General features: G+C 46.0%; 1 protein-coding gene across 2 annotated transcripts in view; it reads left to right on the forward strand.

Annotated features, from left to right (window-relative positions):
- The window catches only part of pkn1b (protein kinase N1b), a 45931-nt gene extending 22955 nt beyond the window's left edge, over nucleotides 1-22976 (forward strand). For both annotated transcript variants that reach the window (XM_072675158.1, XM_072675157.1), the window contains exons 2-22: nucleotides 1184-1481; nucleotides 2300-2445; nucleotides 5057-5177; nucleotides 7433-7569; nucleotides 8232-8445; nucleotides 9143-9328; nucleotides 10381-10490; nucleotides 10587-10730; nucleotides 11567-11642; nucleotides 12241-12370; nucleotides 12691-12778; nucleotides 15228-15307; nucleotides 16070-16142; nucleotides 16799-16890; nucleotides 17693-17869; nucleotides 18090-18152; nucleotides 18375-18451; nucleotides 19291-19433; nucleotides 19601-19708; nucleotides 19884-19964; nucleotides 20685-22976. In XM_072675158.1, coding sequence (XP_072531259.1) covers nucleotides 1184-1481; nucleotides 2300-2445; nucleotides 5057-5177; nucleotides 7433-7569; nucleotides 8232-8445; nucleotides 9143-9328; nucleotides 10381-10490; nucleotides 10587-10730; nucleotides 11567-11642; nucleotides 12241-12370; nucleotides 12691-12778; nucleotides 15228-15307; nucleotides 16070-16142; nucleotides 16799-16890; nucleotides 17693-17869; nucleotides 18090-18152; nucleotides 18375-18451; nucleotides 19291-19433; nucleotides 19601-19708; nucleotides 19884-19964; nucleotides 20685-20888 — 2748 coding nt within the window. In that variant the 3' untranslated portion in view covers nucleotides 20889-22976. The remainder of the gene's footprint in view (nucleotides 1-1183; nucleotides 1482-2299; nucleotides 2446-5056; nucleotides 5178-7432; nucleotides 7570-8231; nucleotides 8446-9142; nucleotides 9329-10380; nucleotides 10491-10586; nucleotides 10731-11566; nucleotides 11643-12240; nucleotides 12371-12690; nucleotides 12779-15227; nucleotides 15308-16069; nucleotides 16143-16798; nucleotides 16891-17692; nucleotides 17870-18089; nucleotides 18153-18374; nucleotides 18452-19290; nucleotides 19434-19600; nucleotides 19709-19883; nucleotides 19965-20684) is intronic.
- Nucleotides 22977-27995: the final 5019 nt, after the last annotated feature.

Raw genomic sequence — 27995 nt, forward strand, 5'->3', positions numbered from 1 at the left:
CTAGCCCTCTCCTCAGCTAGCGCTGATTCAGTAAACATTGCTAGCCCTCTCCTCAGCTAGCGCTGATTCAGTAAACACTGCTAGCGCTGAGTCAGTAAACATTGCTAGCCCTACGATCAGATCTAATCAACTGTCTGATTCCGATGTTTAAAAGTAATTATCGGACGATTCCACAGTATTATATTAGGCTACGTTCAGTACAGCCATTACACGTTAGGTCTGCAGGAACGGAAGCTCACGGGTTTCAGTTTCTATACCCTGCTTTAAAACATGTTCCTGTGTGTGTGTGTGTGTGTGTGTAAGAGCATGTTCAGCTATCAGCTCCTGGTCTCAGTAGCTGTATCAGTAGCAGGTGCTTATCCTGATCTCAGTTAATGCTGCTGTAATCATGTTAGCATGGATCGCTAGGCTTGACGCTCCCACTGCTGAGAGCTGGATTAGTGAGCGAACTGCTCCACTCAACATCACGACCTCCTCCACCCTGACCCTGAACTGCCCTCTAGTGGACGTACAGCTTCCAACATCCATGTGATACGTAACGGCCACATAGAAGTATGTGGGCAGTGGCGGCCACAACATTTATAGGGGGTGTGTTCATTTCCATACGTAAAGGGAGTATGAACGAGCCTTCAGAGGTGTGCAGAGGCGGGGCTTAGTGAGGAGTGGGGGGGGGTAGAAAGGTGCTGGTCAGAGGCTTCCATTGGTCTACTGCTGTGAAATGAATGTGCTGGGATTTGCTAAATGGGTTTCTATGTTTCTATGTGTGTGTGTTAGCATTAGCGTTAGCTTCCACTCGGTAATCTGAATGGGTTCACACTGCAGAAGCTCAACTCCTTTATTTACCTTCTGAGAGCAGCCAGCTGGGCTGTAATGTCCATTAATGGCGCTGTGAGGACACCAGATGGCGCTCTGGGATTAAAATAGCCAATACCCGATCCATTAAAATATGCCTGGATCAGCTCCAATCCACTGGATCAGGTCGGGACATCCCTACTGGTGAGGAAATATTAATTAGCCAGGAAGGAATTCCCTGAGTAATCTACTGAGAAGAGCGAGAGTCCAGACCTCATCATCATTGAATGTGTTTGGGATGAGTTGGATGGTGCTCTTAATCCTGAGTCTGAACTTTGTGTTGACTTGAACTGAGTGTGTGTGTGTGTGTGTGTGTGTGTGTATTTTTCAGACAGACCCTGGCGGTTCAGTGCTGGAGCAGCTGGGTCTGGACCCCAGCTCGGATTTCTCGGACAGCGGCGTGCAGCAGCGCCTGGAGGAGCAGCGCGAGCGGATCCGCAGAGAGATCCGCAAAGAGCTGAAGATTAAGGAGGGGGCAGAGAACCTGCGCCGCGCCACAACCGACAAACGCAACGCCCACCAGGTGGACAGCCAACTGCGCTCCTCCAACCGCAGACTGGACACACTGCACACGCAGCTGCAGGAGCTCGACGCTCACATCATGGTGAAGGGGTCCGACGAGAGCAAAGGTGAGGTCAAGAACCGCCCTCTGTGGGTTCCTATGAATCATGGGTTCTATTAATGGGGCCCTTCGGTCAAGGTGTGAAATTTAACCGTTGCTGAGAAAAACTGTTGGATACGTGTAACAATATATGTGTACTATGAATAGACAAAAGTATTGGGACACCTGCTCATTTGCATTTGGAAATCAAGGGGGTTACAAAGAGTTGATCCTGCTTTTGTTGGAGTAGCTGTCTCTACTGTCCAGGAAAGAAGGCTTTCTACTACATTTCAGAGCATTGCTGTGAGGATTTGATTGCATTCAGCGACAAAAGTGTTAGTGAGATCAGGCTGTTAGATGATCGCCACCTCACCTCATCATCCACCCCCAACTCCCCAACTCATCCCAAAAGTACTGGATGGAGCACCACCATCCATCATTCCAGAGAACACAGATCTTCCACTACTGGGGGGCTTTATACCCCCTCTCTAGCCCATGCCTGGCATTATTAGGCAGCATGGTGCCAATAGCTTCATGTTGATCTGCTTCAGAGTGTCCTATTCTATTGGCAGTACTTCTCCCTACAGGGACTAGACAAGCTGTATGTGTGTGTGTGTGTGTGTGTGTGTGTATTTGCACATCTGTCTCAGTAATAGGTGCAACTTAAAGTGGCCGAATGCATTCATTAGTAGGGGTGTCCACAAACTTTTGGCTCAGCTAAAGCTTCCTCCAGGTTCTCTGCAGTTATATGAGGGGGTTTGGATTTGCCTTTCTTACCAGCATATGACACGTACAGTGTTCAGACAGTTGTGCTCAATTATCAATTATGCTGTGTGTGACCCCCAGATGACCCCCAGCCTATGGGAACGCCGGGCCGCTCTTCAGCCAATCAGGACCGGATCACAGCCCTGCAGAGACAGCTCAACATTGAGCTGAAGGTCAAGCAGGGAGCAGAGAACATGATCCCAATCTACGCTAACGGAGCTACTAAGGTAACACCCACCACCCCCAACCACCCCCCCCACACACACACTGCTGTATGCAAAAGTTTAGACACCCTTGTAAAGGGGTTGCTGTGGCAAACTCCTAAACTGACCGTATGCTGACCATAAGAGAGGCAGATTCCACTGTGCAGCATTGCCTACACAAACATACTCTCTATGTCCAAATGTTTGTGGACACCCCTTCTAATGAATGCACTCAGCTACTTTAAGTTGTATCCATTGCTAACACTGATGTGCAAATGCACACACACACAGATCTTGTCTAATCCCTGTAGGGAGAAGTACTGCCAATAGAATAGGACACTCTGAAGCAGATCAGCATCATAAACCTATTGGCACCATGCTGCCTAATGCCAGGCGTGGCTATAAGGGGGTTATAAAGCCCCCCAGCATTGAGGAGCTGTGGAGCAGTGGAAGAACTGTGTTCTCTGGAATGATGGATGGTAGTGCTTCACCATTGGGGATGTTGGGGATGAGGTGGAGTGCTGATCAACTAGCAGCCAATTATCCAAGGGGTATAAAGTAGCAAGCTACACAATATATATTGACAAAAGTATTGGGACACTTGTGCATATTTGTGCATAGAACATTTTTTTTCTGAAATCAAGCGTATTAAAAAGGGTTTGTCTGTACTGTCCAGAGAAGAAGGTTTTCTACAAGATTTCTGAACAGCATTGCTGTGAGGATTTGATTGCATACAGCAGCAAGAGTGTTAGTGAGGTCATTATGTTGGATGTTCACTATCCTACCTAATCCCCCCCAAGTCCCCAATGTTTATCTGCTCCAGAGAGTCCTATTCTATTGGCAGTACTTCTTCTCTACAGAGACGAGACAGGCTGTGTGTGTGCATTTGCACATCTGTGTCAGCAATTGTTAACACACACAACAAATCTATGTATGAACCCCGCCTTTATTAACCCAGTCACATACTCACACACACATGCCATAGAGCCAACGTAGCAAGATATAAATGTTTCAACACACACACACGCACACACACACACACACACACACAATCTCTCTCTCACATACACACACTAATAAACCCCACCCAGTCTACATCAGTAATGAAAGCCAACGTAATTGCTCTAATAGAATCAAGGTTGTCTGGTTTGTGGTCTGTTACTTAAAAATTGCATCACACACACACACACACACACACACACACTTCTCTCCTGACGCTCAAACACACTCGTCTCTGACCGGTGCATGATTTTCTGTGTTGTTTGTCAATCAGGCTTGTTGGGAAGCGCTGACTCAGTGTGTCAACTCAGTTTTAGAAAGCCGTTTCTGCATCTCCCTGCGTCGCTTCCTTCCTGTCACATGTCACTTTCTGCCTTCTGTGTGTGTATGTGCATGTGTGTGTGTGCGTGAGTGTGTGTGTGTGGTGAAAGCTGCTTTGTGCCATGTGCCTATATTCTACTCCTTAAACTGCCCAGCCAGTCTTACAGTAAGAACTGTGATAAAGGGATGCTTATCCAGTATGAATCTGCAGTCTGCCTGAATGAATTCTGTACATACATGCAGAGTCATTTTAACCCAGTATGAATCTGGGTGAGTCTGTAGTGTTTATAGTCTGACAGTAATAAATGTGGAGCGATGGTATCCAGTATGAATCTCCTGTGGTTGTAGTTTTTTACATTCTTACAGAACTGTGATGAAGTGGTGTTAATCCAGTATGAATCTGATGTGTGTGTAGTGTTTATAGATTGACAGTAATGATTGTGGAGTGATTTTATCCAGTATGAATCTGCAGTGTATCTAGTTTTGAAGTCTGACAGTAAGAACTGAGAAATGTAATCCAGTATGAATCTGATGTGTGTAGTGTTTATAGATGTACAGTAATAATTGTGGAGTGATTTTATCCAGTATGAATCTGATGTGTTTCTAATCCAGTATGAATCTGCTGTGTGTGTAGTGTTTATAGATTGACAGTAATAATTGTGGAGTGATTTTATCCAGTATGAATCTGCAGTCTGTGTCTAATTGTACAGTCTGACAGTAGCAAATGTGGAGTGATTTTATCCAGTATGAATCTGCAGTGTATCTAGTTTTAAATTCTGACAGTAAGAACTGCTGAAGTCAGTTCATTCCAGTATGAATCTGCATATGTGTCTAATTGTACAATCTGACAGTGGTAACTTTGGAGTGATTTTAATTCAGTATGTATCTGATGTGTTTCTAATCCAGTATGAATCTGCTACATCTGTAGTTTTTGTGATGAAGTGATGTTAATCCAGTATGAATCTGCAGTCTGCCTGAATTCTGTACATACATGCAGTCATTTTATCCAGTATGAATCTCCTGTGTTTGTAGTTTTCTACATTGTTACAGAACTGTGATCAAGTGATGTTAATCCAGTATGAATCTGCATGTGTCTAATTGTACAGTCTGACAGTGGTAACTTTGTAGTATTTTAACCCAGTATGTATCTAATGTGTGTCTAATCCAGTATGAATCTGCTGTGTGTGTAGTGTTTATAGAGTGACAGTAATAATTGTGGAGTGATGTTATCCAGTATGAATCTGCAGTGTGTGTAAAACCTGTGTAAAAATCACTGTACTCTAGAGTAACGTATCTGCTGTATTGTGTCTCTCAGGACAAGAAGCTGCTGCAGACGGCACAACAGATGCTTCAGGACAGCAAGACCAAGATCGACATCATCCGCATGCAGATCCGCAAAGCCATGCAAGCCACAGAGCACACGGACGACACACAGGGTACCTATCGCTCTCCACACCCCTCTCTCACTGCTTCCACATTCATTCGAACAGTGTTCTCTGGAATGATGGTGGTGCTCCCTCCAATACTTTTGGGATGGGTTGGAGAGGTTGGTGTCCCACCAACTCCAGACTTGGATGTCCTTCTTGTTAGACGTCAGGCTTTTAGAGTGTGTTTGTGTGGTGTTGTGTTTGTATTCGGCTCATGAATCCAGTGGTCAGTGCTGTAGTGATGGGGACGGTGTGTTTATGCGTCTAGAGCTTTAGTCATTCTGCTGCTCATTTCCCCTCAGGCCCTCCATCAGCGAGCCAGTTTCCTCTGCACTCTCTCTCACCCCCTCTCCCTCTCTGCCCCTCTCTGCCCCTCTCTCTCTCTCTTCAGTTCTACATAGCTGTATTAGCGAGCTTGAGTACAGTATGATGATTGTAGTAAAAGTATTATAACAGCAGTAACAGTTAATTGCAACAATTAGATGGTAGACAGTAGTAGCTAGGGATAGCCTGAACTGTGTTAGGGGTCAATGGTGTAACAGTGCGTTATGTGGTACAGGTCAGTGGTGTAATACTACTGAGTGTTATGGGTCAGTGGTGTAACAGTATTGAGGTATGGATGTTGATTTGGGTCAGTGACACTACTGACACTACTGGTGTAACACTATAAAGTGTGTTACGTGTCAGTGGTGTAACACTATAAAGTGTGTTACGTGTCAGTGGTGTAACACTATAAAGTGGTGTAACAGTATAAAGTGTAACAGGTCAGTGGTGTAACTGTATAAAGTGTGTTACAGGTCAGTGGTGTAACACTATAAAGTGGTGTAACAGTATAAAGTGTTACAGGTCAATGGTGTAACTGTGTAAAGTGTGTTACAGGTCAGTGGTGTAACACTATAAAGTGGTGTAACAGTATAAAGTGTTACAGGTCAGTGGTGTAACTGTATAAAGTGTGTTACAGGTCAGTGGTGTAACACTATAAAGTGTGTTACAGGTCAGTGGTGTAACACTATAAAGTGGTGTAACACTACAAAGTGTGTTACAGGTCAGTGGTGTAACAGTATGATGACTGATCAGTGGAATGATGATATAGGTTTTGTTGTGGGAGGAGCTATTTGCTTATCTGTTTTGTTTTGTTTTGTTTAGATTTGCTGGTTAAATTTGTCTCCAGTGTCAGTTTGAATTTATCACAATGGTGAAGACTCTCCCTCTCTCTCTCCCTCTCTCTCTCCCTTTCTCTCTCCCTTTCTCTCTCTCTTTCTCTCTCTCTCTCTCTCTCTCTCTCTCTCTCTCTCTCTCCCTTTCTCTCTCCCTTTCTCTCTCTCTTTCTCTCTCTCTCCCTCTCTCTCTCTCTCTCTCTCTCTCTCTCTCTATGAGAGGACTCTTTTACAGTCAGATCAATGCACATTTCCCTCCAGCAAAGTTAAGTCAGTCTCCATTCGGCCCCAGCAGTTCAGTTCTATTGAATTCTATTCAGCAGCAGTGTATGCAATACAGTAAAGTATAAATCATAATCATGCAGTGAAACACATCAGTGATGTCCCTTTCATGTCATCCTGAGTTACCTTCAACACTGACCAGCACATTTTAAGGAGTGTACATGCATTGATTTCTCTCTCTCTCTCGCTCGCTCACTCGCTCTCTCTCTCTCTCTCTCATCATTTTCATAAATTCATTCATTCGGTTCTCCCTTTCTCTCCCAACCTCTTGTGACAGCTGAGTTCATGTCCTTGCACTCAGAGAGAGAGAGCGAGGGGGAGAGAGGGAGTGAAGACAGAAACTAGGAGAAGAAGAAGAAGAGAATCACGCCAGCGAGGGAAATAAAGAGAGAGAGGGAGGAAATTGATGGAGGGTAGCAGTGGCAGCGGAGGGCGAAACTGAAGCGTAGAGCTTTAATGGACGGTAATGGTGTGCTTTTGGGTTTTTTTGGTCCTGTGCTGCGTCTCAGTGGCTGCTTAAGAACAGGTGGGTTTGAGCAGTGAAGACTGTAGGCAGCTTTAGCCCCAGTTTAACCACAGCTTTACACACACACACACACACACACATATACTGGTACTTTAAACTCAGAGACATCAACCCTTAGAAGTCTTAAGAGATTTGCACACCTGTCCCGACTAAACAAGACTAAACAAGCAGCATAATGGCCAAAATAGACCTAAATACAGCGCAAAGCTGAAGCTCAGTTTCTATGAGTGAGTCCAAACAGCAGATCTCCAGAACTCTGTCCCACACACCAACTCAGAACTCTTTCTGTCTCTCTGTAGATATGTGTGGTGTGGAGTTGAGGATTGAGGAGCTGTGGCATCATTATCGTGTCGAACATGCCATGGCTGAGGGGGCCAAGAACATGCTGAGGTTGCTGGGAGCAGGGAAGGCCCAGGATAAGAAGGCTATAACAGAGGTAAAGACATACACACACACACACACACACTGTCCCTGTCATTCTGTCCACTGTCATTCAACATTATGCTTGCATGCCTGTAGTTCTCCCATTGGTCAGAACCGTGACGTACCTGGGACCTGAAGGGGGAGGCAACCAATTCAGTTCGGGTTCTCAATAGATGAGTGAATGAGCCAGTTTACAGCCTGTAGCGAAGACATACTGCCATACCACTCTATAGTCCTATTCTATTGGCAGTATGTCTTCTCTACAGGCTGTAAATCGGCTCATTGTGTGGGCTAAAGGTGTATAAAGCCCCCCAGAATTGAGCTGTGGAGCAGTGGAAGAACTGTTTTTTCTAGAAAGATGGTTGGAGCTCCATCCAAGTCCTAAAGTAGGGTGGTGATCATCATCCCACATCCTGACCTCGCTGACACTCTTGTCACTGAATACAATCAAATCCACACAGCAATGCTGCTCCAAAATCTAGTAGAAAGCCTCTTTGCTAGACAGTAGAGACAGTAGTTCCTCCAATAAAAGCAGGATCAGCTTTTTTAAATACCCTTGATTTCAGAAGAAACAGTGGAGGAGGAGGTGTCCCAATACTTTTGTCCATATTGTGTATGTCAGTGAGTTCTCCTGACCTTCTCTCTCTCTCTCTCTCTCTCTCTCTCTCTCTGTAGGCTCAGTGCAGGCTGAGTGAAGCGTCTCAGCGGTTGGATCTGTTGAAGGAGTCTCTGGAGCAGCGGTTGGTGGAGTTGCCAGAAGACCACCCTAAGGCTTGTCTGATTAAAGAGGAGCTGATTTTAGCCTCCTCTTCAGCCTTCAGTGCACACCACAGCGCCCCCTATGTCCACAACCAGTACAGCACCCTCAGCAAGCCGTCACCACTCACAGGTACTACATTTTTATTTTGTTTCATCATAAATACACTCAGTGGTTCAGCTCATCCCCTAATGACCATATAGATCATATACATCATATATACAGTCTGTGTTTCATCTCCTCCCCCAATAACTAATTAGATCATATATATTGTATGTACAGTCAGGGATTTAGCTCCTCCCCCTATGACCATATAGATCATATAGATCATACAAACAGTCTGTGGTTTAGCTCCTCCCCCCCAATGACCATATAGATCATATATACAGTCTGCGGCTCAGCTCCTCCCCCAATAACTGTATTGATTATATATATCATATATACACTCAGTGGTTTAGCTTCTCCCCCAATGATCATATAGATCATATATACAGTCTGTGGTTCAGCTCCTCCCCCAGTAACTGTATAGATTATATATATCATATATACACTCAGTGGTTTAGCTCCTCCCCCCAATGACCGTATAGATCATAAAGATCTTATGTACCGCCTGTGGTTCAGCTCCTCCCCCAATAACTGATTAGATCATATATATTGTATGTACAGTCAGGGGTTTAGCTCCTCCCCCAATAACTGTATAGATTGGTGCTTCACATCAGTGACACTGTGTGTTCTTGTTACTACACCTATTCACCCTATACAATATATAAACCCCTCTCTCTCTCTCTCTCTCTCTCTCTCTCTCTCTCTTTCTCTCTCTGTGCTGTAGGGACTCTGCAGGTGCGCTTGCTGGGCTGCATGGGTCTGTTGGAGGTCGTACCCGGCCGCAGCAGAAGCTCCCCAGTGGTTTTGCCCAGCTTTACCCCCGGAGACGGGCGGCCCTTTAAACTGGGCCTGTACAGCCGCAACAGCAGCCTCAGCCTCAAAACTCCCAGCAAAACAGAGGAACTGTCCTGTGAGTGTGTGTGTGAGTGTGTGTGTGTGTGAGTGTGTGAGATAGTGTGTGTCTGGATGAGTAACTCTTTAAGAATCTCCAGGGCATATGCAGATTTGTATCTCTGCTCACGCATAGCTAATCAACTCCAGAAATATTGGCACCACTCATACGAATACACTATATGGACAAAAGTATTGGGACACTTGCTCATTTATTGTCTTTTCTGAAATCAATGGGATTAAAAAGAGTCTATCCTGCTTTTGTTGGAGTAACTGGAGTCTCTACTGTCCAGGGAAGAAGGCTGTCTACTAGATTTTGGAGAAGCATTGCTGTGAGGATTTGATTGTATACAGCAACAAGAGCGATAGTGAGGTCAGGATGTTGAATGATCTGCCACCCAAAAGTCATCCCAAGAATACTAGATGGAGCATCATCAATCAGCTCAGTTCTTCCACTGCTCCACAGCTCCTCAATGCTGGGGGGCTTTATACCCCTCTAGCCCTCGCCTGGCATTAGGCAGCATGGTGCCAATAGCTTCATGTTTATTATCTGTTCCAGAGGGTCCTATTCTATTGGCAGCACTTTTTCTCTACAAGGACAAGACAAGCTGTATGTGTGCATTTTCACATCTGTGTCAGCAATGGGTGCAACTTAAAGCAGCTGAATGCATTCATTAGAAAGGGTGTCCACAAACATTTGGACCTTTGGTGTATCACGTTGATAAAACTGTAATATGTGCACGAGCCAATCATGATGTTGTTGGTGTGTATTGATGTGATGACCACATGGACCTGGTTGTAACTCCCTCTGTCACTCACTTATTCACTCACTCATGCTAAGCAGACTCAGGATCCTCCACAAGGGGGTGCTGTTGGTACTCGAGCAGTTTTTGGTGCTTCACATCAGTGACACTGTGTGTCTCTGTTCATACATTGCAAGGCTAATGTAAATCATGCTAGATAGCGTTTTAATTATAATGTGTCTATTGTGCTCATACTGTAGGTCTCTCAATGACGATTTGTGTGTGTGTGTGTGTGTGTGTGTGTGTGTGTGTGTGTGTGTGTTTTCAGCCGAGGTCAGCGCTGTATTAAAGCTGGAGAACACAGTGGTTGGTCAGACGAGCTGGAAGACAGTAGGAGATCAAGCGTGGGACCAGAGCTTTACCCTAGAATTGGAGAGGGTATGTGTGTGCTTATGAGTGTGTGTGTGTGTGTGTGTGTGTGTGTGTGTGTCTGTGTCTATTGTTGTATGTAATGAGTGTGTGTATCTCCTTCAGTCCAGAGAGATGGAGATAGCCGTGTATTGGAGGGATTATCGCTCTCTCTGTGCTCTGAAGTACCTCAAACTGGAGGATTTCCTGGACAACCAGAGACACAGAATACAGCTGGAGTTAGAACCACAGGGTCTGCTGCTCGCTGAGGTACACACACACACACACACACACACACACAACCCCCCTACATTCATGTTTATGTAATTATAATATGTAATAATATTATTATTACATATATAATATAATATATGTAATAATACTATATGTGTATTATACACCATTATATGTCCAAAAGTATGTGGACACCCCATCCAATGAATGCATTAAGCTACTTTATTTACATTAAGTTACACCCATTGCTGACACAGATGTGCAAATGCACACATACAGCTTGTCTAGTCCCTGTAGAGAAGAAGTACTGCCAATAGAATAGGACTCTCTGGAGAAGATAATAAACAGCATTGAGGAGCTGTGGAGCAGTGAAAGAACTGTGTTCTATGGAATGATGGATGGAGGAGCTCCACCCAGTACTTTTAAGGTTAAGGTGGGGTGGTGTTCATTTTGTTGCTGTATGCAATCAAATCCACACAGCAATGCTGCTCCAGAATCTAGTAGAAAGCCTTCTTCCCGTTCAAGGAGAAACTCTTTTTAATACCCTTAATTTCAGAAGAAACAATGAAAGAGCAGGTGTCCCAATACTTTTGAGTATCTATATTTAGTAATAAGTCAAAAGTATTGGGACACCTGCTTGGAGTAACTGTCTTTACTGTCCAGGGAAGAGGACTTTGTACTAGATTTTGGAGCACCATTGCTGTGAGGATTTGATTGTATTCACGTTAATGAGGTCAGGATGTTATGATCTTTAGGTTTATAGGATTATAGGTTCCCTCGGCTCTCTTTGTCTTGGAAATGTAAACAAACACATGCTTTAAAGCACTCTGGTTAGCTGTGTGTGTGTGTGTGTGTGTGTGTGTGTGTTTCAGGTGACGTTCTTTAACCCTGTAATAGAGAGAGGTCCTCGGCTGCAGCGGCAAAAGAAAGTGTTCTCCAAACAACAAGGTGAGAGAGAGACTAGCGTGACTATAATCGGCTGGCGTCTCTCGCCCAGATGTGTCCTTTCATAGCAACTGTTGCCAGGTTGGACAAGCTTCGTCAGTCAAAGCCTCTACGTTCGACGGTTAGAAGGAATCAGATGTAGAATAGCAGTATTAGCATGGCGACTAGGTCACTGTCGTTGTTTCCAGTCCGTCTGCTTCTGATTGGCTGCAGCAGCGTAGTCCAGCTCAGCTCATCCGGGATTTTCCTTAACGTTCTGGGAAGCTCAGATTCCAGCCTAGCAACCGTTGCTAAAGGTCGGTTGAACTAAAGCTCAGTAATAAACACATGACCATAGCACTGATCTGAGATCAGCTACAAACCCCCATCTCCTGACCTAAACTACCAGCGGAGGATGGGTGTGAACTGGTCAGAGCTCAGCTGAGCTGCTCTCAGGCTCTCAGGCTCTCCATCGCCATCTAGTGGAGCTGATAAAACAGCACAGGTGATTCCTGGGTACAGGCGGAACATGGAGGGAATACACAGGGAGAGGGGGGCTCAGGGAATGGGGGGATTGTTGTTGTTTATTGTTGTTGTTTGTTGTTGTTGTTGTTTACTTTAGGTAAAGCGTTTTTGCGAGCCAAGCAGATGGACGTGGACATTGCCACCTGGGTCCGACTGATAAAGAACATGATCCCAACCAGCACCTCCACCAACAGCTACTCACACAACTCACACACACACCACACAGGGTGAGGGGACACACACACACACACACACACACACACACATACACACACACACACTATTGTTACACAGCTGTAACAATAGTGGAATCCTTATCAGTGCTACAGAGTTCTAGATAGTTCTGAAAAAGGGTTCTTTAACTGTAACGATAGTGGAACACTTTTCAGTGCTACAGAGTTCTATATAGTACCATAGTGGAAACATAGTGGAACCCTTTTCAGTGCTACTGAGTTCTAGATAGTACTGAGAAAGGGTTCTTTAGCTGTGTGTGCGCTCGTTGCAGAGGTGAGGTCAGTGAGGGTTACGGAGTGTGTTCGTGTTTCAGGGTGATCTCAGTGGAGAAGCTGCAGCTGGACAGTGAATCTCCCTCACGGTCAGAGAGCCGCAGAGACGTTCCAGACACACCACTGCAGGTGAGAGACAGACACAGAGCGAGACATATATGTCCACACCATACGGACAAAAGTATTGGGACACATTACACCACAGGCATTAATCTGGAGGAAGATATTTGATGCCCTTCTGTTGAACCAGCAGTGAAATATGAGAAAATACTGCCTCAGGAGAGAGAGAGAGAGAGAGAGAGAGAGAGAGAGGGGCGAGTCAGAGAGAGAGAGAGCGAAACAGAGAGAGAGAGAGTGAGGGGAGAGAGAGAGCGAGAGAGAGAAACAGAGAGAGAGAGAGGGGGGGGATAGAGAGAGAAAGAGAGAGGGAGAGAGAGGGAGAGAGTGTGAGGCATAGAGAAAAAGAGAGGGATAGAGACAGAGAGAGAGAGAGGGATAGAGAAAGAGAGGGAGTGAGGGATAGAGAGAAAGAGAGAGAGGGGGTAGAGAGACAGAGAGAGAGAGGGATAGAGAGAGAGAGGGTAGAGAAAAAGAGAGAGAGAGGGATAGAGAGAGACTGAGGGATAGAGAGAGAGAGAGAGAGTGAGGGATAGAGAGAGAGAAAGAGGGTAGAGAGAAAGAGAGAGAGAGAGAGGGTAGAGAGAAAGAGAGAGAGGGATAAAGAGAGAGTGAGGGGGGGGGATAGAGAGAGAAAGAGAGAGGGAGAGAGAGGGAGAGAGTGTGAGGCATAGAGAAAAAGAGAGGGATAGAGACAGAGAGAGAGAGAGGGATAGAGAAAGAGAGGGAGTGAGGGATAGAGAGAAAGAGAGAGAGGGGGTAGAGAGACAGAGAGAGAGAGGGATAGAGAGAGAGAGGGATAGAGAGAGAGAGAGAGAGAGGGATAGAGAGAGAGAGAGAGAGTGAGGGATAGAGAGAGAGAAAGAGGGTAGAGAGAAAGAGAGAGAGAGAGAGGGTAGAGAGAAAGAGAGAGAGGGATAAAGAGAGAGTGAGGGATAGAGAGAGAGAGAGAGTGAGGGATAGAGAGAGAGAGAGGGATAGAGAAAGAGAGAGGGATAGAGACAGAGAGAGTGAGGGATAGAGAAAAAGAGAGAGAGTGAGAGAAAGAGAGGGTAGAGAGAGAGAGTGAGGGGAGAGAGAGTGGATGAATGCAGTCTGTTTACTGGGCAGCTTTAACTCAATTGGAAGACAGTCAGACACTTTGCACAGCGCTGCATTAGGTAACGAGGGGTGGAGGTGGGGGTGGGGGGCTGGACAGATGGTGTGGTCAGCAGGGTCTGAGATTACAGGATTAATTATGAAGCTGTGTTTGTAGAGGACTAATTAGCAGTAACGAGGGAGACAGGAAGACAAAGAGGGAGCAGAAAAAACAGGCAAAACAGACGAAGAGGAACAAACACACACTGGATGATGGTGTGTGTGTGTGTGTGTGTGTGTGTGTGTGTGTGTGTGAGAGAGAGAGAGAGATAGAGAGTGTGTGCTGTTCTGTAGCTCGGGTTCAGAGCTCATCCTTCTCTCGACCTCCTTCTGCTGTTGTATTTACTAGATACACAACATGTCCAAAACTTTGTGGACACCTCTTCTAATTAATGCATTCAGCTGCTTTAAGTTGGACAGTAGAGACAGTTACTCCAACAAAAGCAGGAGAAACTTCATTAACTAAACTAATCTTGATTTTAGAAGAAACAGTGAATGAGCAGGTGTCCCAATACTTTTGTCAGAATAGCATATCTCCAAAACAGCAGCTTTACAGGAGAAGGAAAAAACCTTCTTAACTTTTAATAGAAGTCAATACAAAAAGATTTTATTCCAAGTCATTTTGGAGCATTTCTATTGGTCCATTCTTCATGATTCTTTAAAATTAGGCCAAAAAGTGAAAAACGACATAAATGGAATGAAATCTTTTTCCACTGAAAGTTACCTTTTTTTTTACTTTTGCCTTCTTCTGTAAAGCTGCTTTTTGTAGATATGAGTCTTTGCGTAATAGCAATACTGATTAACTCAAACTGTTGCATAAAATGAAAGTCTAAGGTTTAAATATCAAATATAATAATCAATTCGCTACATTTTACCTCCTAATAACTGATGTCGGGACAAAAAAAACATCTCACAGGGTTTGGACCCTGATGAGTCCATACAGGTTAACATCTTTCCGCTGGCCCCCTAGTGGTCATCCAGCCTGTGCACGAACATGTGTTTGGTGGTGTAAAGCCTCTGTGTAGAAGATGCACACTAGGCTGTAGTTCTTGTTGGATGCGCTGTGTTTTTTGGTTGTTGTTTTTTTACAGAGTGAGCGTGAGCTGATTCAGGTGGATTGGGTCACTGCCCTGAATTATTAAATGTCTGAATTTTGGGCAACATCAGTGAGGTGTCACGTTAGGGAACGCCTCAGAAATGGTGGACACCTGTAGGGCCTGCTGAAAGTACCCCACCGGATAGCATAGCTCTCCCTTTAAACCCCATGTGGTCTCTCTCCCTCTCTCTCTCTCTCTCTCTCTCTCTCTCTCTCTCTCTCTCTCAGGTTATAGAGCCGTTCTCTCCTCCTGATTTGGCTCCAGACCGACAAGTCTGCAGGGTCAGCTCCCACAATTCCCAGCGCAGGTACGTGTCCTGCTGTCACACAATATGGAGCTCGCTAGACCAGGCCAACATGCTGTACGACCTACTCACTCACTCACACACACACAGCGTGATGTTCTCACACACACACCCACACGCAAGATGTTGAGGGAAGTACTTTCTACACCCTCCAAACACACCCTGACTGCTCCAGGCAAAGCTCAGATGTTAACAACAACCTTCTGGAACCCCATGACCTCTGTCCTGAAGCTGAGAGATTCAGTCTAGAGCTGCATATTAACCCCTATAGGCAGAGAATAGGAGCGGACTTCAGTCCCTCGGATCTCCCCCTAGAGCGCATCCAGACATTATCCGGAGGAGCTGCATGTGTGGACACAAATGTCCAGACCAGGACATTAATTATGGAGCCGCGGGGGTTGCGGGTTCGAGTCCCGAGCCATGCCGCTTTGCCATCAGCTGCCTGATGAGTCTGAGAGAGCACAAATGGTCGTGCTCTCTCCGGGTGGGTTGATGGCGCTCTCTCCATCCACTCATCACTCTCAATGCGACAGTGGCCGGCACAGCTGTCTATTGGCTGGTGCTGTGGAGCTGGGACCCCGGCACGACCCCGGCGCCCGGGAAGGTCACCTGCCAGATTGTTTTCCAACCGCATGACTGGTCAAGTTTTCTGTGTTAGAAAGGACACGGTCAGAAACCCACCTGTTAATGTTTTTTATTGTGTGTGTGTGTGTATGTGTTTCTGTGTGTGTGTGTGTGTGTGTGTGTGTGTGTGTGTGTGTGTAGACAGAGCAAAGGTCCGCTTTCATTGCAGGACTTCCGACTGGTTGCTGTGTTGGGCAGGGGCCATTTTGGCAAGGTACACACAGCACACACACACATTGGCATAAAGCTGCAGTAGCGGAAATCTTCGTCATGGACACGAAGGACGGAGATTGGAGGAGGAGGAGCTATAAAGGACAAAATATTAGTCACCTTGCTTGTTTAAGGTGGTATTAACTTCAGGCTCCTGCAGATGGCGCTGCACGAGGATGAGCGGGCTATGAATACGTGTGGGGTGTGTGATGGGATTCATAGATGGAGAAGAGGTGGTACGGTGGAGTGAGGGTCTGGTTGGATGTGTGGAAAATGGGTCGCAAAGCAGATGCAGTTAATGATTGGCTAAAAGGAGTGATTGACTGCATCTGGGCGTGGCCAGAGACCACAGCGTGAAGGAAGAAGCAGAATCTGCAGGTGTGTGGAAGCTTACGGTCATACGGGTCTACCAGCAGTGGCAGAAATCATCTACAGTCTACAATAAATCTTAAGCTGAAGTCTTAAGTGCCACTCCCTGCACTCCCTCTGCCACTGCTGGTAGACCCGTATGACCATAAGCTTCCATCCACCTGCAGATTCGTCTATGAGTCCAGTCACACACCCTGCAGGCATTTATAGCCGGATCATCATGTGCAGCGCCATCTGCAGGAGCCTGAAGTTACTAGTTGTGTGTGTTACATTCTGCTGTTTGTGTTTCAGGTGTTGTTGTCTGAGCACAAGCGCTCTGGTACTCTGTATGCCATCAAAGCGCTGAAGAAGGGAGACATTGTAGCCCGAGATGAAGTCGAGAGGTATGGGAAAAAACCCACCAGTACCATGATGCTAATTTCTGCTAGCCCTCCAATAGGGATTCCTGTAGTATGTTAACACGAAGCTAATGACCGTGCACTCGAACATGTTTTGGCTGTTCTAGATTAGACCCAGATAGCTGTGGCACATGTTCACCTCGTCTGTCTGCTGACTGAATCCTGGTTAGACTGCTGTTCATATTCACAGCCAGGGACGTATCTAGAACCCCCCCGAAAAGGACTAGAGCGCTGTTTCATGACTGAAACCGATTGGCTGGTTGATTCCTCAGTCAGTTCCTGATTATGCTGGATGGTAATCTGACACCTTCAGTTCTTCAGTTCTGCTCATGAAGTCCTGACCAATGGAACCACTCGCTCTCCTGATTGGACAATTTTCACAATTTTAACCCTTTTGTTTCCCGCCAAATTCATAAGGCTCTAATTTCTCTGGAGGCCTAGAAGGCCCTCAGGGCTCCTCACTGGAACCTGATCTTCTTATACTGATGTGATGGGGCAGTGGTGAATCAGCGGTTAGAGCCCCGGGCTTTTGATGACAGGGTTGTGGGTTCAATACCCGGGCTCTGCAAGCTGCCACTGTTGGGTCCTTGAGCAAGGCCCTTCACTCTCTCTGCTCCCTGGGTGCCACAATGGCTTTCACTGGTGTGTATTGTCTATGGAGTCACGTCTCAGTCGTGCACAGTTCACCCTCTGCCTGATTAACCCTTCCGTTACCAGAGAATAACCCCGGTGGGGGATTACACCTTAGTGTATCACATACAGCTCCCTCTCTTTCTCTCTCTCTCAGTCTGATGTGTGAGAAGAGGATCTTCGAGACGGTGAACAGTTCTCACCACCCGTTCCTGGTCAACCTGTTTGCGTGCTTTCAGACCGAGGAGCACGTGTGTTTTGTCATGGAGTACACGGCCGGAGGAGACCTGATGATGCACATCCACGCCGACGTCTTCTCTGAGCCGCGCTCTGTGTGAGTGCACGTGTGTGTGTGTGTGTGTGTGTGTGTGCACACTTAGAGTGACCTAAATGACTACTCAGCTAGCTATTAACATAATCAGAGAATTTGTTGATTAATTTATTAGTTAAATTAAATTAGTTAATTAAATTAGTTGATGAATGAAGAATATATATATATATATAAATGTATAAACCTGTGTGTGTGTGTGTGTGTGTGTGTGTGTGTCGTTTAGGTTCTATGCTGCTTGTGTGGTTTTGGGCCTTCAGTTCCTTCATGACAATAAGATTGTGTACAGGTAAGCAAACACACACAGAAGGGGATGTTATGGAATTAATTAATTAATTATTATTGTTTAATAATAATATTGTAATTATTATAATCCAAATTGTTGTAAATTAAATCACTAAATATTGAGAAATTGCCACATCCTTTATACATCCTTTATATATACATACACACACACACACACATGGACCCTAGGCCTTGTAGTATATACTGTATATATATCCTTTAATAGGGACCTGAAGCTGGATAACCTGCTGCTGGACACTGACGGCTTCGTGAAGATCGCTGACTTCGGCCTGTGCAAAGAGGGTGTGTAAACATCGCCAATCACCGACATATGCAGTCAGTACATAAGTTTGCAGACGCCTTCTAAATACTAAATTTCGCCAGTTGGTTTGGTGTGAAATGGCTCCAGTGGTGATGAATGGAACCAGGTATCAGTCGTCATGACTACAACACAACTTTATAGTCACTTTATTTACCATCCAAACCCACCAGGGAACCTACCCCTGTCTGCGGAGTTGTGGGCATAGTGCTGCAGTGGGCGTAGGCTTGCATAGTCTCCATAGAGGAGGCTCTGGAGGAGCCTAAGGTCTCCATCCTCAAAGCCAAGCATGGGCTTGAGGGGTAGCATGGGTTGAACCCACAACACTGGGTTCCTCCTGTCTTCTCTAGAGAGATGGAGCTCCAGTATCCAGTATCCTCCCATGTGGTAGAACTAATGACCCAACATCAGTACCTGGCCTCACTGATGATCTTGTGTGGCTGAAAACAATCAAATCGTCCCTTAAAGCAATGTTCCGACATGTAGTGTACATCCTCCTAGAGGCATAGAGGCTATTAGTTGAGGCCAAGGGGGACAAACTGCTTGCTAATACCCTTGATGTCAGAAGAAACACTGGAGGAGCAGGTGTCCACAAACTTATGGATATAACCTCCTTAAAAATGCCATTATTGTGGTTAGATGTCGGTAAGAAGTCCTCTGTCTCTCTCTCTCTCTCTCTCTCTCTCTCTCTGTCTCTCTCTCTCTCTCTCTCTCTCTCTCTCTCTCTCTGTCTCTCTCTCTCTCTCTCTCTCTGTCTCTCTCTCTCTCTCTCTCTCTCTCTCTCTCTCTCTGTCTCTCTCTCTCTCTCTCTCTCTCTCTGCAGGGATGGGTTACGGGGACAGGACGAGTACCTTCTGCGGTACTCCAGAGTTTTTGGCTCCGGAGGTTCTGACTGATTCCTCTTATACTCGAGCGGTGGACTGGTGGGGGCTCGGGGTGCTCATCTACGAGATGCTGGTTGGGGAGGTGAGAGCATGTGTGGGCTTTTGTGTGTGTTATGCTGCTCTTCCTCCTCCTCTTCCTCCTCCTCTTCCTCTTTAATTATCACCATTAACTCCTACATACCTTTATTTACATTATGTGTTATATATATATGTATATATGTGTGTGTGTGTGTGTGTGTGTGTGTGTAGTCCCCATTCCCAGGTGATGATGAGGAGGAGGTGTTCGACAGCATTGTGAATGATGAAGTACGCTACCCACGATTCCTTTCTACAGAAGCCATCAGTCTAATGAGACGGGTGAGGGCCCTCCACCAATCAGATCACAGCACAGCACAGAACAGCACAGAACATCTGGGATATTTATATTTATAAATGATATGAATATAGATTATTAAATGTATTTATAAGGTTTAACTTCTATCGTGTGATTGACTGGCTGCTTTGACTGACAGCTGTTGTGTTGTTTTGACAGCTGCTCAGAAGGAACCCTGAGAGGAGGCTGGGCTCCACTGAAAGAGACGCAGAGGATGTGAAGAAGCAGCCGTTCTTCAGGGTGAGACATTTTGAGTGGCGTTAAATTTTTTACAGCCAGGAATAAAAATATATGACATCATATTGATGTTTGATTGATGTTTTCCTTTTTCCTGTATTTGCAGTTTTGGTTCGCTACTATAGAGATAAAAAAAAATCTGCATAAATATACATACTGTCCTATAGAGCTCCAACTGGCTCCCCTTCATGATTATGACCCCTAAATATTTACTGTTTCGAGACTCTTTTCCTTTAATCTTCAGGATTTATGGAAGATTAAGTCTTAAGATTAATAACCAAGCTGTACTTTAATGTGTTTATTGGCTTGAACGCGTCATTTTCACCCATTTACACCATTTTCTGCCCAATTTGGGTCACCAGTTACCCAAACCATACATATCCCCCTCTTATCACATGCAATGTTCCCAACACTGGGAGGGTGAAGGCCGATACACGCCTCCTCCGTCCCAAAAGCCGTCAGCCCTTTTTTTAGAACTAAAGCGCAGTGAACCAGGCTCTGATGCATTGGCCAGCACTGCATTATGGGGAGAGAGCGTCATCTACCCACCCTAGAGAGTGCAAGGCCAATTTAGCTCCTTCAGGGCCTCGGCATGACTAAACCACAACTCCTGTGGTCTTAGCTACAGTGCCTTATTCCGCTGGACCACTCGGGGTCCCCAACATGTCATATTTTAAACCCAGTTAAAAATAAAGGTGCTTATACCTATCTGTGTCTTTTTAGAACATCGACTGGGAGGCTCTCCTGCAGAGGAAAGTGGTCCCCCCCTTCGTACCGTCTGTAGGAGGGAAGGAGGACGTCAGCAATTTCGACGCCGAGTTCACCGCGGAGGCTCCGGCTCTGACTCCGCCCCGCGAGCGCCGGACACTTTCCCGCAAAGACCAGGACTGGTTCAGAGACTTCGACTACGTCTCGGACCTCTGCTAAACCCGGGACGGGGGTGCAGATTAGAACTTCACACTGTTGACGATACTGTGATTAGGAGGCCTGGGCTGTGTTCCAGTCTCCACCACAAGCCCTACAGACGCTCCCTGCACTCTGCTCCCTCGGGGTAAGGCAGCAGAGCCAGGGATCACTGGGGTTGAGGTTCGTTTGGACACTGTTGCTCTCAGATGATGCTGTTTATCCTCAGGTTCAGAACTATGAAGAACACTGGAAGTTTGGGGTGTGTGTGGGGGGGTAGTTAATATGATCAGAAACAGAACGAGGAGATAAGGGATAAGGGAAAGGATAAGGGAAGTGCATTGTGGGATCTGGACTGTGAATAAAGGGCTGAGAATGTCAGAAATAAAGGGCATCCAGGGATTCAGTAATCCAGATGATATGGAGCTGACTGGAAGTTGAGGAACATGGTGGGTTCCTCCAGTGTTGGAACAGCAGACCAGTAGTAGCATCATATTTCTGCACTGTGAGGCCTCCCGTTTGTAGGCTTAGTAAATCGTAGGGTTGGACGATATGGCAAAAAACATAACATCCGATACTTTTTTGTGTCTGAGTTTGAGAAGGTGGACCAAGTCCAGCACTGCCACACTTATGCAGTCAGAACTGCACGGTGTCACAGTTAGTCTAGAGCCTATTTACACCTGCCATTAACATGCGCTCTGTATCCGGACAGTATCTGCATCCACTCGGACCGGGTTCTGTTCACACTTGTCGTTAAAATGCGGCTCTGGTGTGAACAGAATTGTCCCCTGTGGACAGAGAACGAGGCCCTTTCACCCTGAGTCCCGATTTTTTTACAGGCCGACCAACCAGAGCTTCATTGTAATGGTTGCAAACCAAACAAATTGGCATCATCAAGGCGGCAGCAGCAACATTAGCAACGTAGCTGAAAGGCTGGGGAAGGCCGGCTACTTTATGTAGCTGTTTTTTTTTCCAGGTGGTCTCGGTGCACCCCGGTCTGGTCATGTCCAAAATATCAAGGTGCTACTGCGGATCCACTGCTATAGAGTACAACCACAGTGGTGATAAACAGCCGGTGAGTAGTGTAATGCTCTCGGTTAGAGGCGTATTAATAACCACTACATTAAAAACCTGGGTGTTGTGGAGCACCATCTAACCTGTATCCATCTGCGTCTTCGGCTGAAGGCGATACATCCTAAACATCTACCCAAACGTCTAGACGTCTGCTCGTAACATTTTGCACCACCATAGAAGCGGCTCTGTTACACAGCTCCGGTGAAGCCGCGGCGCCGGTTAGCTAGGTTAGCTCTTAGGCTAACCGGGTGCTTGTGCGTAGGGATAAATAGGGTTAGCTCTTAGGCTAATGTCTTATCTGGCAAGCACCCATCACATTAGCTTTACCGGAGCCTCAGAACCGAGGTTCCCCTCCGATAAATCAGGTGAGCAGACGTATGGAGACGAAGGGAGGCCTGCAGTCCCTTAGAAGTCATATGAGCAGGTCTTTTGGTAGGCTGACCACTTCTGGGAAGAAACGGTGGGCTACTGTGATATTTGTGACCAGGATGTCAAGATGTGAAAATGTCAGCATGTATCAGCACCCCTAGTTTGGGAGGCTAGGGGAGAACATGCAGAAGCTCTCAGAAAAAAAGTGTAGCACAGCGTAACTTAGCGCTGAATCGCCGTATCATCGCCATGTCGTCCACCCCTATTAAAACCCGTCACCAAATTCTCATTTAGAATTCAGCTTGCTTTCCCTCTCTTTCCTCTCCTTCCTTTCATACGTCCCCTGTCCCCTCCCCCCCGCCGCCCCCCCCAGTGTCCTGTATGTATTGTCTGTTGTGGAACTGAGTCTCTGTGTGATCCCTGGACCTTTGCTGACTGCTGTGATACACAAATATGACCACAAGAGGGAGCCAGAGTACATGTTGTTTCTGAACGAAAAAACTGAAGAAATATGTGTGTGTGTGTGTGTGTGTGTGTGAGAGAGAGAGAGAGAGAGACTTCACCGCCTGCTCTGTGTACGTGTGAGTTCAGTTTTGTGGAGTTTGATCTGTCGGTTGTGATGTCATGCTGTGTCTGGATTACAAATTATTAAAAAAAACATAAAGCTTTGATCTGTTTAAACAATATCTGTCCCTTTGATGTGAGATACCAGTCCAGTATTCAGACACACCTTCCGACTAAATGCAATTCACCTGCTTTAACGGGTTCTATCATCTTCACAGAAAAGCACTGGGAGGTCATGTAAGGTCATGTGTAATACAGAGGCCTGCCGTCAACAAGAGGGGTATGAGCTGCTGAGCTGCGGAGCAGTGGAACTGTGTTCTCTGGTTCTGTGGAATGAAGTAGCTCCATCCAATACTCCTGAGTCGAGCTGGAGTGGCTGAACTTATCATCTGACATCAGAACAGGACCTCAGTAATGCTCCTGTGAGGCTGAAGGCAATCAAATCCTCACAGCATGTTCCAAAATTTAGTGGGAATAGTACTGGTGTGGGATACAGGGGTGAGCATTGGAGCAGTGGAACTGTGGGGTGGTGATCATCCAACATCCTGACCTCACTTGCTCAGGTTCAAGGGTGGTCAGGTTGGAGCTCCGTGGGAACAAAGTCACACTTTCGTCAGAAACCAACATTTGGTTGACGTCGAGCTCCAACGTTAGACAGACGTTTCATTTTGGTTGGAAATCAAAGTCATAAATGCGTCAGAAATCAACATTTGGTTGACATCAAGCTCCAACGTTAGACAGACGTTTAATTTTGGTTGGAAATCAAAGCCATACATGCGTCAGAAATCAACATTTGGTTGACATCAAGCTCCAACGTTAGACAGATGTTTAATTTTGGTTGGAAATCAAAGTCATAAATGTGTCAGAAATTTGGTTGACACTAAGCTCCAACGTTAGACAGACGTTGATACCAGTTGGAAATCAAAGTCATATCCATCAGAAACCAACATTTGGTTAACATCGAGCTCCAACATTAGACAGACGTTGAATTTCAGTTAGAAATCAAAGTCATAAATGTGACAGAAACCAACGTTAGACAGACGTTGACTTTTGCTTGAAAATCAAAGTCACACATCCATCAGAAACCAACATTTGGTTAACATTGAGCTCCAACGTTAGACAGACATTGCCTTTTGGTCATTTAACACCATGACTTAACAGCAACAACACTTCAACATCTAACAGTGTTAGCATTTTACATTGTTTGGACGATAACATTCTAAGGTTTAGCAGACGTTGGATGTAGGTCCCCATACCTCACGGCTACATGTTGGTATATTACGTCAATATAACGTTGGCATGTGACGTTTGCAAGACGTTTTGGTTTTGGGTTATTTATCATCACAACTTAAAAGCAACAAAATATAAATAACCTCTATTCTACGCCAAGTTGGCGTTGGCATTAGACATTGGTCCAGATATCAACGTCTATCAACGTCTGTAACTAACGTCGGCTGGGCGGAGTTAAGGCAGTGCAAATGAGAACGGTCAGATGACTAAACTGACTAGTCCTGATAGCCGAAGGACAGGAGGCTTTCTTGTGACCTGCAGGAGAGGAACTCCACGTCCTCTTCCATTCCATTTCTCCACAGGCCTCCTTAAAACTAGCCTCCTGCCTCGGCACGGGAACATTGTGCCCCGCAAGTCTAGACAGCCTCCACAGGCAGGGCATGGGGTTTCTCCAGCCCTGTACGTCTGCAAAGCCCCACCTCTGAGGTGGGAAAGAGGGAGAGACAAAGAGAGGACCGAGAGGACGAGAGGACGAGAGGTCTGCGGAGATAATGTGTCTGATTATCACCCCCAGGAAGGAAAGAGCTCGGCGGTGATGGAAAGAGCAGAGTATGGGTAGAGCGAGGGACATGTGTAGAAGGCATCGCGAGTGATGTCATGATGCCCTTCCGAGTAAAAAAATAATAATTAAACCCCTCTATATCTCCTTTCGCCTCTCTTCTGCACCGTCCTCTTCAAATCCAATTACAGTGGAAATTCTGAGGCCGGTGCAGTTCTTTACCTCCAGCACTTTCCCCCCAGGCCTCGAGGGCTGGACTCCAACCCAATTACATGAGATGGTTTGGATTTTCTGTCCTGTTTTTCAATGCTGTCTCAATGCGTTTTTGGAGAGGACTAAACGAGATGTTCAAAAAAACAACCCAAAATAGTCTTCAGACGCTGCGGTTTAGATCTCTTGCTGCCTTCAGTAATCCCCCAGGTTCACACGGTGCTTCTGTAGTCACCAACTTAGTCTCTTTGGGGGGCATTCTGGCTAAAAATGACTGTCATTATGGGTCATTTGTCATAACATGGGCCTCTTTTCCACTGCAGGGCCAAATGGTTACTAAGGCCGCGGCGTACGGACTGACCCGTTCGACTAGGACCAGTGTGACAACTCCTATCCCCGCGACTGTTCCAGTGGTTACAGTCGTGCATGTGATTAACTGCCCCTCTTCACACAGCCGTCATACTTATAGGTCAGCAACAGTAGCATGCTAGCTAATACAGCCGAGAGGGTGGACCAGCTCTGCTGGCTAACAAGTAGCATGCTAGCTAATACAGTCGAGGGGGTGGACCAGCTCTGCTGGCTAACGAGTAGCATGCTAGCTACATCAGCTGGCTAATGAGTAGCATGCTAGCTAATACAGCCGAAAAGGTGGACCTGCTCTGCTGGCTAATGAGTAGCATGCTAGCTAATACAGCCGAGAGGGTGGACCAGCTCTGCTGGCTAACAAGTAGCATGCTAGCTAATACAGTCGAGGGGGTGGACCAGCTCTGCTGGCTAACGAGTAGCATGCTAGCTACATCAGCTGGCTAATGAGTAGCATGCTAGCTAATACAGCCGAAAAGGTGGACCTGCTCTGCTGGCTAACGAGTAGCATGCTAGCTAATACAGCCGAGAGGGTGGACCAGCTCTGCTGCCTAACGAGTAGCATGCTAGCTACATCAGCTGGCTAATGAGTAGCATGCTAGATAATACAGCCGAAAAGGTGGACCTGCTCTGCTGGCTAACGAGTAGCATGCTAGCTAATACAGTCGAGGGGGTGGACCAACTCTGCTGGTTAACGAGTAGCATGCTAGCTAATACAGTCGAGGGGGTATGTAATTATTATAGAGTTATAACTGCCGCATAAATATTACGAGACGCTGTGCGTGCACTTCCTGGTCCTGATTCAGCAACACAGTAGCTAGCGTTAGCTTACTGAAGCTATAACTTGTCTGTTAGCATCGTGTAACCTCCACGCGTAAATAATTACACTCGTCCCAAAGCACGTCAAGGAGGCCATTTTTTTATAGATGCAGTAACGGCGAGGTCGGCATGCAGTTAGCACTATGCTAACGGACAGCAATAGGCATGGTCACACATCAGCTGGGCCATGCTAATTTGGCGGTAGCAACAAGGTTAACCAAGCGATAGCGATGCTGGATCAGGCCCATCGCAAGCTGAGCGGGCAAATACATTCCAGTCGAGACTGTGATGTAACAGTTTTACTGTTTTGGGATTGGCCTGTTTTCCAGCCCTCTTTTGGTTTTGCTGGAGGTTCTTTAACAGGAGGAACAGCAGGGTTTGAGGTTCACAGCTCGTCACTTCCACTTCGTCACATTTTAAACCTCAGTATTATTAAACCACGCCATAAAAATACAGTTTTCCATTCTAGAGACCCCAATATTTAATCCGCAATACCTCCCCGCAATACCTAGAGGCTGGAGTACTGACCTATGTGTTTGTCTTCATCAGCATTCATGTCATTAGCCTTTCACTGGATGAAATCAAAGGATGAAGCACTAATACAGGAGCTGTTTTCTATTCGCTCACCCAGACTGCAACCGTTTTCATTTTGTTGTTTTTTTCCCCTGGCCGTGGACTAATTAATCCAGGCCCATTAGTGTTGGCCATGTTGGCTTTTATGGTTATGTTGTAGCAATATCTGTTTTTTTTCTCTCTAAAAAGAAAAGTTAGACCATAAACTCCCAGCTGGACTTCATCACACTCTGCCCCTCGCTTTATTTTCCAGAAATGCGTTCATTTTTCAGCTAATGAGGTTTAATGGGACTGTCTGCGAGCGCTTCCACGAAAAACCTGTCAGCATCCAGCAGCCATTCGTCAGGATTCTGACATTAGCCTCAGTCCATGAGGTCCATACAGTTTGCTCTGTCTTTAGGGCCATTTCCACACTGGGCCGGACGGCACGGCTGCTTTCTGGGCTTGATTACAGAGCAACGGTTTGACTAACAGAACTGTGAAGCTGTCGCATGAACTTCATTCAGTTACGCCACACATTGATTTCCATTCAGTCCAAACAGGCTCAGTTTCCTTTAGATTTGGTTGATGACGGAAGAAAACTGAAAGGAGGACAACCCGTGAACCAGCGACAGGATCATCGGCACCTAAAGAAACCTAAAGAACCATGAAACATGGACAAACGTACAAATCCGAGCTACTTGGACGATTGGAGGGTCAGAACCTTGTAAAAATCTTTTCTTGAAGGTTCCTTAAAGCACCTTAAGATGTTCCTCCACAGTTTCAAACTGAAGAACCCCTGAAAGTTCCTCAAGGATCTTATGCCTTTAACAATTTGGGGTGCTGCCGGGATGCAGTGGTCAGTACCTACCAAAAGGGCTCCAAAGGAGGACAACCCGTGAACCAGCGAGAGGGATCATTGGCACCTAAAGAACCCCTAAAGAACCATGAAAAATCTTTTCTTGAAGGTTCCTTAAAGCACCTTAAGAGGTTCCTCCACAGTTTCAAACTGAAGAACCCCTGAAGGTTCTTAAGGATCTTCCACTATGAAGAAACCTCTTTTAAGTTTTTTGGACAAAAAAAAGGTTCCTTGAAGGTTCCTCAAAGAATCTTATGAGAGGTTCCACCACAGTTTCAAACTGAAGAACCCCTGAAAGTTCCTCAAGGATCTAATACTGCTGGGGTGCTGCTGGTATGCAGTGGTCAGTACCTACCAAAAGGGCTCCAAAGGAGGTCAACACGTAAACCAGCGACAGGATCATTGGCACCTAAAGAACCCTAGGGAACCATGAAAAATGAACAAATATACGAATCCGAGCCGCTTTTCTCCACGATTGGAGGGTCAGAACCTTGTAAAAACCTTTTCTTGAAGGTTCCTTAAAGCACCTTAG

This window comes from Salminus brasiliensis, chromosome 3, assembly GCF_030463535.1.
Source record: "Salminus brasiliensis chromosome 3, fSalBra1.hap2, whole genome shotgun sequence".
In the NCBI taxonomy this organism is placed as follows: domain Eukaryota; kingdom Metazoa; phylum Chordata; class Actinopteri; order Characiformes; family Bryconidae; genus Salminus; species Salminus brasiliensis.